General features: G+C 41.3%; 1 protein-coding gene across 1 annotated transcript in view; it reads right to left on the bottom strand.

Annotated features, from left to right (window-relative positions):
- Positions 1-3855: 3855 nt before the first annotated feature.
- Positions 3856-12285, bottom strand: part of LOC137378051 (tumor necrosis factor receptor superfamily member 5-like) — an 86580-nt gene continuing 78150 nt past the window's right edge. Inside the window, exon 9 of the mRNA XM_068048110.1 lies at positions 3856-11973. Within this exon, the coding sequence (XP_067904211.1) occupies positions 11752-11973 (222 nt within the window). The 3' untranslated portion in view covers positions 3856-11751. The remainder of the gene's footprint in view (positions 11974-12285) is intronic.

The following is a 12285-nucleotide window of genomic DNA, read 5'->3' as shown; positions in this document are numbered from 1 at the left end:
AACTTTCATTTGTACCCTCTCCAGTGCCTCTATATTTTTTTTAATAATGACCAGAATTGTACAAAGTACTCCAGGTGTGGTCTAACCAAGATTTGATACAAGTTTAGCATGACTCCTTTAGTTTTCAATTCTATCCCTATAGAAATTAACCCTAGTGTTTTTGATTTGCTTCTCTTATGGCCTTATTTATCTGAGTTGCTACCTTTAGCGATTTATGTATATTTGTACTCCCAGATCCCTTTGCTCCTTTGCTGCAATTCAGTCCTTATTTTCTAAGTAATATGCAACTTCCTTATTTTTCTTGCCAAAATATATCTCACATTTATCTACGTTGAAGTTCATTTGCCAATTATTTGCCTGTTCTGCAACTTTATTAATGTCCTCCTGTAATTTGTTGCAGTCCTCCTCAGCATTGTCAACCACCCCCAGACCCCCAATCCCCCAGCAATTTGGTTTCATCTGCAAATTTAAAAGTTGTGCTTTTGATTCCAAAGCCCAAATCATTAATAGAAGTTGTGAACAAGAGTGGTCCCAGCATTGATCCCTTTGCAACTTCTGCCACTCAGTTTAAGACCCCTTGCCCCTACTCTCTGCTTTCTATCTCTGAGGTCATCTAGCTATGCATTCTGCCACTTGTCCCAGGCCTTCGATTTCTCCACCATTCATTAGTCTACTGTGTGGTTCCTTATCAAACACTTTTTCGAATACTAGATACATCACTGATCCCTAGAACTCCTCCTGTCCATCAGTGATACACACTGACCCCTAGTATTCCTCCTGTCCATCACGGATAGACACTAACCCCTAGAATTCCTCCTGTCTATCACTGATACACACTGACCCCTAGTATTCCTCCTGTCCATCACGGATAGACATCAACCCCTAGAATTCCTCCTGTCCATCACGGATAGACAACAACCCCTCGAATTCCTCCTGTCTATCACTGATACACACTGACCCTGGAATTCCTCCTGTCCATCACTGATACACACTGATCCCTAGAATTCCTCCTGCACCCACATTTATGGTTAGAATTCCACCTATGTATCAATGCTTGGAGCACAGGGTTGCAAGACATTCACAGGGGCAGCAGTGAGAGCAGATAGTAGAGGGATGGGCCTCGAGGAAGGATTGTCAAAAGGGAAGTGTAATGCAGGCCTGTCCCTGCCAAGAAGGAGGCACATAAATTTCACCACATGAACATTGATTTTTAAACTGTTACTGGAGTAAAGAAAGAATTGTTTAAAAAAAAAACCCATCAGACCCTTGACTGGAAAGACATTTGCATGGTAACAGACATTACTTGGAAAGGACAAATGGGCCACTCCCTGCTCCAGTTGAATCCTCAATGGACCCGAGTACCAGACGTTGAAGGTGGAGAGGCTAGGATTCCAGATTAACTGCTAAAATGGCCCAATACACAAACAGACATGGCCAGACCAGTTTAGTCACATGACTAACTGGCTGTTGAAGTTTTGTTTGAAATTGAACTTGCCACAGAGTTTTAAAAACTCAGAAAGTTGTTTGCTCCTTTCGTGGCTGGCCTGTCACCTTCTCTCTCCTGTCTGCTCTCATCTCTCTCACCAGCTTCAGAATCCATTGAAGACCGATGAACCCCAAGAGAGAAAAGTCTCCGACAGTGAACAAAGTTTAAGAAAAATACTGGGCCCCAACAAAAAGATCTAACTACAAGCAAGGCCTACAGCGAGCTCGACGCACAGTAACAAAAAACCCCTCTTCAGAGATTGCCTCAAATCTCTCCACTTTATTTTTTCTTCTGTTCTTTTCTGTCTCTATTTGCTGGCGTGGGGCACGGTGTGTATCCGTAGGCATTAACCGAATTAGAGTTTAAGTTTTAATAAATTTCACTTTTCTTCTTTCAACATAAGGAAGCTTGTTTGTGCTCATTTCTTTGCCTTATAATTGGAAAGCGGTGAACAAGGGTTCACCAAAGGGGGAGCTCAAAACACAGTGTTTAAAAATTAAAACCCTGTTACAATAAGACCAGGTGAAGGCCGAGACACCTTTCTCACCTGGTCGTGACAGAAGCTTCAACAATAGAGCTGGTAGTGAAAAGGGAGGTAGGGTCCAGTAACCAAGGAGTGTTCAGGGAAAGGCTACTGTCACTCTCAGCTAGCAAGAAACCATTCTCATGAAATAGGATCGGGCACAGATACAATTAGGGAGTGATTATTGTGAGCAGTTAATCATTCACAGGATCCACAAGCGATCAATTTATCCACTGCCATTCACTGAATATTTATTTATTTAAGCCAACCAATTGGCTATTGATATTCAAGTCACAAAATGAATCAATTAGCTGAGGCAGTTAATTACATAGTTATCTCATTTAGCTTCTGAAAAATTCATTATTTACACAAGATAAATATATTTATTCCATGCAGCCAGAGGAGAACTGATTACTTATTCATGTATTTGGTTATTTCTTCCTTCAAGACATACTGGATTAATGATTCACGAATTCCATTCATCATATATTTAGTTATTATATTTGCACATTAATTTCAGCATTTATTAATATTTGTTAAACAAAGAGTCTGAGATACAGTCCCAGCCTTGGAGACTGTAATTATGGCCTGGGCCTGAGATGCATTCCCATCCCTGAAGACTGTAATTAGGGCCTGGGCCTGAGGTACAGTCCCATCCCTGAAGACTGTGATTAGCAGTGAACAATATCAAAGGTAGATATGGGAAAACTATTTCTTCTGGTGGGGAGGTTAAGGGGACATAATCTTAAAATTAGAGCTAGGCCTTTGAAGAATGAAATCAGGAAGCATAAAGGATAGTAGAAAGCTGAAATTCTATCCATCAAAATGGTGGGGATGCTGTGACAATTGGAGCTTTGAAGATTGAGATTGATAGACTTTTGTTGGATTCAGGTATCAAGGTAAATGGAGTGTAGGCAGGAAAATTGAGTTGATGTACAGCTAAGTCATAACCTAATTGCTGGGGCAAACTTGAGGGGCTGAATGGCCTACTCATGTTCCTAATGTTCCAAACTGGTCTCCTGTGGTTCCTCTACATAGACAGAAAGAGCAGACAATAACAAACAGATAGCACTATACAAAGGGAAACCAGTCTGTTAACAAATCTCCCGTGCCATTGCTTGTGGAAAGTTGTGCTGTGCTGTTTTATAAGAGCAGGAGCCTTATGCCATGGAAGTCGCATTGTGTCATGATTTACAATGTATCATTTTGTTGCTACGGTGAGTCTAATTGATACCAAGTAAACATGGACTGGGATTTCAGTGTTTGGTTAGGGAATTTTACAGATTGGAAAAATGCTTATAGGTTTCCAGCTTCAGGTCAAAAGCAGTTGAGTGATTGGATTGCTTTCTCTTGGCTCAGGCTCCATCAGAATTTAACTGTTGTTTGGTCAGGGAACTTTGCTGTTATATATTTGGCCTTTAGCCTCATCGGTTGTCCTCAGGCTCACTGCCAAAGATCACAACCTTAAGCAAGACCTTGACTGCCATAGACCAGACGGTGCCTTTACATACCCAATATCTGGATAGTTGTAGCAAGCCTAATATTGAGGGTAAACCCTCACCAGTGGAGTCAGCTTATTGATATATCATATGCTTATTTATGGGGGCGGGGACGGTGTCATTTTAACCTAACTTACTAGGTGGGAAACCCATAGGATCAGGTGGAATACTAGTTTTCCATACAGCCCCAAATTGCTCTTCACTAACTGCACTGGGGGCAGGGGGAGGGGGTAAAAGCAGCATTGCACCCAGTCATGTTAGTTCCCCAAGGGGTTTTAGGTTAAAATTTCCCCCATTAACTTTTCAAGAAGTACAATAAACATTCAATCAGACCATGGATTAGCATATCAGCTGCCAATAAAATTGTATTAACAATATAAATAGACAAGTGTACAGTGGCAAAGAATAACAGCAAATTTACAGCAATATACAAGCAAATATTACTCAGTGGAATACAATAATGTTTTAAAACAGTCAAGACTTCGGTATTGAAACTTGCAGGAAAACTAAAAATAAAATGACTTCCCCGACCAGGACCTTACAATGGCAACCTTTTGCTAACCTTCTATGGAGTCTCCTGATCATATAACTTTCGTGATGTTTTCAGGACAACCTTCAAAATCCTCGCAACAAAGGAAACTAATGATGTATCTCTTGTTTTAAATTAAGCTGCCCACCAAATATAAAGGTAAAGAAGACACATGTTTGAATTGAACAGTTGGTCCCTGTCCTGAGCATAAACTAATCGGTTTTAAACACTTAGGTGAAGCTATGAGACATTTCTCTCAAAGGCATCTGCCTATTAATGACTGAAACAATCAAAAAGTTTATTTGTAACAGCACTTTGAAAACACTGGACACAGGAAGCAGGGAAATAGGCTTACAGTTTAATGTATTTACACCTATCTATCTCTTTGATGACGATAGTCAACATATCAGTTGTTCTGGGGCTACTGGAGACAAATAAACTGGACCAATTTATGTAAACAACCTAGTTTTAACTGTCTGTATAATGACAAGAAAGAATGAAGCCAATAACAAAATATTCTGTTCAGAGAAATCTTTCATAGGGAAAAAATGCTTAATTTTGTCACAGACACACTGTATTATAATGATAGGAGTGTTATGACATAATGCACAAGTATCATTCTGCTGCTGAGGTAAAGCTCTGTCCCTGAAAGGAAAGAAATAAATTGCATTTACATAGTGCCTTTCACAACTTTAGGATGTCCTAATGTGTTTTATAGCCCATGAAGTACATTTCAAGCGAAGTTGCTGTTGTAATGTAGGAAACATGGCAGTCAATTTGCACACAGCAAGCTCCCACAAACAGCTATGTGATAATGGCCACATAATCTGTGTCTCTCTCCCTCTCTCTGTCAGTCTCTCTCTCACACATGTGGGTAGATTGTGAGGTGGAAATGGTTTACTGAAGTAGCAAAAGCAGCTTATGGGAGAAGGCGAGGGCGTTGAGACTAAAGAAAAGGCCAGGAATACTGGAGGAAGCAGGTGAGCACAAGACCATGAAGAGGCTGGAGAACTGGGGTGGGGAAAAAAACAAGTGAGGATGTTACAGCAGCACTGGTGGTACGGCTCCAGGTACATTTCACAAGGTTTGAAATGGCACAGGGAAGTAAAAGGATAAAATGGGAGATATGGAACTGTGCTGAGGGAAGGGTTCACCATGACATGAAACACAGCCAGTAAGAACCCAAGCAGCCCCACCCCACACCAGTACCTGCATCATTTACATTAAATTTATTTTATAGGTTTTGCAAGACTGTTTAGCAGCTGCTCATGTGCAGTAAGTCTGAGCATGTTGAGGGAATTGAGCTAGAAAGATCTGAAAAAAAATGAATATACCAAGATACAATCAAAAATCAAGCCCCAGGCTTTGAAAAGAGCAATAGGCCTCAGACAAAAAATAGAAATAAAGAGACTTGATAGCTGAAACATCAAATATATAGGAAAGTTGAATGGCATAATTGCAAAGTATTCAATTTAAATTCATACGATAAAAAAATTATAACTCTCTTCTGAAGTAACTGAAAAACAATGAGACAACCAAAAGGATTGCTGACCTTAAAAAAAAGTGAAAGAACTGTCATTTATATAGCAGCTTCTCACATCTTCACAACCATTTCATCACTTTTGAAGTGCAATCACTGTTGCTTTGTGGGTAAACAGGGCAGCCAACTTGTGCACAGCAAGAACCCACAAATAGCAAATGATCTACTTTTGGTGATCGGTTGTGGGAGGAATTTTAGCCACTACCTCTTCTTTGGTTAGTGCCATGGGATCTTAAACATTCACCCCAGCAGGCAGACAGGGCTCTAAGCCTATTTTGAGAGACAGCATCTCCAACAATGAGCTGCCAGCTTGGATTATATTTGCAAATCCACAGCCTCACAATCTTCAAACTTGGTTGAAAGTACATCCAACTGAGTCAAGCTCACATGTTGAGTGATGTTTGATTGGCTCCGTTTTTGCCTTCCTTTAATTGGTAGATCTTTTCTCACCAGTCACAGTTAGATTTCTAATTTGTTGCTCCTTTAACAAGGAAGAGATTTGAGCCAATCAAGAAGTATGACAAGTGTGGTACTTATCATTCAGTGAGTACTTGATAACATCCCAGTCTCACCCATGATCGACCTAAGCATTAATTTTAAGAATATAGAGCAGTTACACCCTGTAGTCTTAAAGGGACATGCATCTACACTTTTGCAACAGAATTATAATTGTACGTTACCTGACATAATGTTCCTGTCCTTTTTAAACAGTGTGTGCTCTAAACAGCACCACAGAAGATTTACTTGTACTAATCATAACTTCATACTTCTAACACACACATATCATACTCCAGATAGCAGACTCTTGACACAAATGGAAAATACTCTTAGGCAAGAGGAGAATAAAAGCCAGTTGTTGAGCGGCAGGCTGAAATTTACAAGTAGCTACAATTTTCTGAATTTCAGCAATGGTCTTAAAGGGATGGGCCAGGCTAGAATCGAAATACCATACCCACCCTTCAAAATGCTACCAGGAAGCCACTAGTGTTATTATATAATGAACTAACATTACATCACTCAAATCATTCAAAACTCTCAACAGTCAAATAAGAACATAAGAAATAGGAGCAGGAGTAGACCATACTGCCCCTTGAGCCTGCTCCACCATTCATGGCTGTACTTCTACCTCAATCAACTCCATTTTCCTGCCCGCTCCCCATATCCCTTGACTCACTTAATGCCCAAAACTCTATCGATCTCACTCTTGAATATACTGAGCATCCATTGTCCTCTGGGGTAGAGAATTCCAAAGGTTCACAACCTTGTGAGTGAAGAAATTTCTCCTCATCTCAGTCCTAAATGGCTGACCTCTTGTCCTGGGACTATGACCCCTAGTTCTAGACTCTCCAGTCAGAGGGAAACAACCTCTCAGCATCTCCCCTGTCAAGCTCTGTAAGAATTTTACAAGTTTTAATGACATTACCTCTCATTCTTCTAAACTCCTGAGAATATTGGCCCATTATACTCAATCGCTCCTCAAAGGACAGCCCTCTCATCCCAGGAATCAATTTAGTGCATGTTTGTTGCACCCGCTCTAAGGTAAGTATATCCTTCCTTAGGTACGGAGACCAAAACTGTAAACAGAACTCCAGGTGTGGTCTCACCAAAGCCATGTACAATTACAGCAAAACTTCCTTACTCTTATACACCAACCACCACCACCCCCCTTGCCATAAGAGCTAATTACTATTTGTCTTCCTAATTGCTTGTTATACCTGCATGTTAACTTTCTGTGTTTCAGGTACAAGGACACACAAATCCCTCTGAACACCAATATTTACTAGTCTCTCACCTTTTAAGAATAATCCGATTTTTCATTCTTACTACCAAAGTGGATAGCTGCACACTTCCCCACATTATACTCCACCTGCCACCTTCTTGGCCAATTACTTAATTGGTCTATATCTCTTTGCAGCCTCTTTGCATCCCCTTCACATCTTACAGTCCCTCCTAGCTTTGTAGCATCAGCTAATTTGAATACATTACACTTGGTTCTTTCCTCTAAGACATTGATATAGATCGTAAGTAGCTGAGGCCCTAGCTCTGATCCTTGCAGCACTCCACTAGTTATACCCTGCCATCTCAAAAATGGCCCGTTTATTCCTACTCTGTTGTCTGTCCATGAACCAATCCTTAATCCATGCTGATCCCAATCCCATAAACCCTAATCTTGTGCAACAACCTCTTGCGCGGCACCTTTTTACATGTCTTCTAAAAATCCAAATATATTATATCTATTGGTTTCCCCTTACCTACCCTGCTAGTTACACTCTCAAAAAACTCAACAGATTTGTCAACTACGATTTCCCTTTCATGCAACTGTGTGGACTCTGCTAAGCATACTGTGATTTTCCAACTGCCTTGTTACCATATCCTTAATAATAGATTCTATTACTTTCGCTACTTTCAGGCTAACATGGCCTATAATTCCTTGTTTTCTCTCTCCCCCCTTTCTTGAACAATGAGGTTACATTTGCTACCTTCCAATCCACAGGAACTGCTCTAAAGCCTAGTTAGCCATGGCTGTACCACTTTCCCAGTGGAGTTTCTATTCCTCAAGGGAATGATAATTCATTGAAAATTATGAATTATTTCTTTAAATGTTTACCATTGCTTATCTACCATCATATCTTCTAATCTAATTTACCAATCTACCTCAGCCAACTCACAAGTCTTACCTCTGTAACTGGTTTTGTTAAACTTAAAACCCTAGTTTCGGACTTCATCTAATCACTCTCAAACTCCATATGTAATTCTATCAGATTATGATCACTCTTCCTCAAAGGAACCTTTACTATAGGATTACTAATTAACTCTATTTCATTACACAATACTAGGTCTAAAGTAGTCTGTTCTTGAGTTGGCTCCTTGACACATTGTTCTAGAAAACTGCCCCGAATGCATTCCAGGAACTCGTCCTCCAAGCTTTTTTTGCCAACTCGGTTTGCCCAGTCTATATGAAGATTGAACTCACCCACGATTATTGCATTACCATTGTTACATGTTCCTCTAATTTCCTGATTTATACTCTGTCCAACACTACGATTACTATTAGGCAATCTATAAACTACTCCCACCAATGCTTTCTACCCTTTGTTATTTCTCGGCTACAAACATACTGATTATACATGCTGATTTTCCGGGGTAAGATAATTTCTCCCTGTTGCCTTTGCCACATCCTTTATTATCAGGGTTACCCCACCACCTTTTCCATTTAGCCTATCTTTTCTAAAAGTCATAAACCCTGGAATATTTAGTTTCCAACTTTGGTTACCTGTCAATCACATCACAGTAATGGCTACTAGATCAAACCCACTTATCTCTATTTGTGCCATTAATTCATCTACCCTGTTAAGAACACTTCATGCATTCTGATATAACACCTTTAGTTTTAACTTTTTACTATTTTCCCCGATATGTCGTTAGTCATTAATGCTGTATTACTATTATTAAACTCTGACCCTTCCTGGGACAATCTGCTTGATTTTACCCAAATCGCTACCTTGCTCCACAGCGTTGTCATTTCTCTTCAGACGCATAATTCTACCCTTATCACAACCCTCCCTCCCCCTTATTACTTTAAAGCCCTATCTACTGCCCAAGTTATTCAATTTACCAGAACACAGATCCCAGCCTGACTTAAATGAAGCCCATCCCAACAGAACAGTTCCCTCTTTCCCCAGTACTGGTGCCAGTGTCTCATATATTGAAACCCCTACCTCCCACACCACTCTTTCAGCTTTACATTTAAACCACTAAGTTGTTGACCCTCTACCAATGTATCTGCAGCTCAGGTAACAATCCAGAGATTACTACCTTTGAGGTTCTGCTTTTTAATTTCGACCCTAGTTCTTCAGACTCCTTCAGCAGAACCTCACTGCTAGTTCTCAGATGCCACTGGTTCCTAGGTGGACCACGACAACTGGATTCTCCCCCTTAATTCTCCAAGTTCTTCTCCAGCAAGGAGATGTCCTTAACCCTAGCACCAGGCAGGCGACACTGCTTTCGAGACTCCCAATTATGGCTGCATTTCACCACCCCACTTGATTGGCCTCTTGTAACATGCTGCAATGGCATATTTGCCCAGCTTCCCTACAATCTTTTTTCTCATTCACACCAGTAGCAAGTAAGTACCTCATACCTTTTGAGCAATGGCAAAAGCTGAAGCTTCTCCACCACTGCATCTGCAGTCTCCATTATTGCCTGACTCACAGGCACGTCCTCCTTTACCTGACCACTAACCAAATCTAACCCACTATTTAAACTAAGGGCTCTGACTGCCTCCTGGGTCAAAATATCCGGTAATTCTCCCCTTCCCTGATGCATCACAATGTCTGCTCCTCGGACTTCAGCTCAAAAACTCTGAGCCCAGTTCCTTGAGTTGCAGACAGTTGACAATGTGGTTGCCTGGGATCATACTACTCTCCACAAAGCCCACATGCTGCAGATGTGGCACACCAACTGCGCTGCCATCTCTATTGAACCTAGTATTATATATTTAATTCAAGTTTAATGTAATTAATTCACTTGTTTATTATTAGTTTTTTTGAAACTAATTAATTAAAAGATCTGCATTTATATAGCACCTTTCACAACCACATGACGTCCCAAACTGCTTTTCAGCCAATGAAGTATTGTTGAAGTGTAGTCATTGTTCTAATGTAGAAAATGTGGCAAGTTGCGCACAGTAAGCTCCCACAAACAGCAATGTGATATTGACCAGATAATCTGTTTTTGTGAAGTTGTTTGAAGGATAGATATTGGCCAGCACACTAGGGAGAACCCCCCCTGCTCTTCTTCAAAATAGTAACATCCATCTGAGGGGGCAGACAGGGCCTCGATTTATTGTCTGATCTGAAAACAGCACCTCCCTCAGTACTACTGGAGTGTCAGCCGAGATATATGTGCTCAAGTCCTGCAGTGAGACTTGAACCCACAGCCTTCTGACTCAAAAGTAAAAGTGCTACTAACTGAGCCACAGCTGATGCTGACAAATTTGAGTTATTAATTCAATTAAGTATTAGTTATAGGGTCCTAGTTTTAAATACTTACCAGCTCAAGCTTACTCAAGCCACTACAAGTGTGAAAGAAAAAAGAACCTCCTTTTCTCCTCTGCACTGAATTCCCACTGTCACCAAATTCTCAACTTCCCACTTTGTTTACGATGCAATCCATTCACATTCACCAATACATTCCTCCAGTGAGGTCAGATACAATTGCATATTCATGGCATTTACAGCAAAAATTAAAGCTCTCACCAACATAACAAAAATACCGTGGTATCGTTGAGAAATAGTCAGCCAGCCAGCTGTGGAATCACACTGTATGTATTTGGGTAGGTGTGAGCTTCTAAAGTGGTTTCAGGTGATTTTACAAAGAATACTTGTGGAGCTTGGACAGTTTGCCATCCGAAACCTAAATTGGGATTATGTTCTTGTCAGCATTTCCATCGTTTTTTTTTCTTCCTCCCTCTCCTGAGGGTGCCGATTCCTGCTAGGATTCAGTCCATTTAGCACTGTCCCTCTGGAGCCCCACAATGACAGCCTCACACTGGCAGCCCCTCGAGGAACCCACGAGCCCTGGCAGCTACAGGGTCTGATAAGAACTGGCAGATCCTGCCAGCTCTCAAGCAAGTGTCCATTTTTTGGCATGAGTCAGATAGTGAGTGTTGGGAGGTCACTGCATAGTGTGATGCCGAGCCCAAACCTATTTTCCCCCGACACCCACACCAGCTTAGTTTCCAGCCGGGGGCCACTGAACATTGATCAACCTCATGAGGCTCTTACCCGAACACCATCAACATGCTTCTGCAGCCAACCTCACCCAGTTTCAGAAAAACATAGCGCAGACTTAATGCAAGATTCACCAGTCATGCATGTATACAGAACAAAGGGCTTTAGACAAAAAAAAAGTCTACTGTCCTGTCTGTATCAAGAGTGGCCAATCTGTACAGTGGTACAGTGTAACAGAATGGGCATCTTTCTGTGTACTGTTCCAGTGGTGAATTATACTGCAAGGGTCTCAATGGGTATAAGAATATAGAAATAATGTACTGAGCGTACAATAAAACAGTTCTACAATGTTCATATTGAAGCAAATTCTGTAGGATTTCAAGGAAAACTCTGAATTCTGGAGGATTTCGGTTCAGCCACCGACTGGTGATAATGCCCTTCCTCAGTTCATGCATTCCCTTCCTGCATTCCCATTAATCCCCTCTTCAAGGATGTCGCAGTCCTTCCTCAATGGTATTCCAGACTGGTCCTGCCTCTCCTCCTCGGAGGGGTGGCTGTCCTTGCCCACTTCCTGGACCGCTCTGAACATCCTGTCATTCTCTACATCAGTTTCCTGGGCGACCCGCTCAAGATCCTTACCCTCTGGTTTCATTCGTTTGTTAATCTAAAAATGCACATAAAGGGCATTGTTCATGTGAAACAGATTGTATAGTATTTACTATGGAGCCACTTAGAACCTGTCTCCTGCTGCAGATGGAATCTGCTAGGTTAGCATTGCCAGTAAATATCACAATGCCACTGGCACCGGGCAAGCAGCCACACAACGTTCTGGTGCATCTGTATATTAGAGCTGCAGTTCACCATTACATCTCTGATTGTGGTGCATGCCGTGAATGGTGGGGATGCCCAGGACAGGCTGGGATTGTTGGACCCGCCAATGGTTGGGATTGTCCTGGACAGCCTGCGATTGCTGGAA

Source organism: Heterodontus francisci, chromosome 16 (genome assembly GCF_036365525.1).
Source record: "Heterodontus francisci isolate sHetFra1 chromosome 16, sHetFra1.hap1, whole genome shotgun sequence".
NCBI lineage: Eukaryota > Metazoa > Chordata > Chondrichthyes > Heterodontiformes > Heterodontidae > Heterodontus > Heterodontus francisci.
This window is presented reverse-complemented; position numbering and strand designations above follow the sequence as displayed.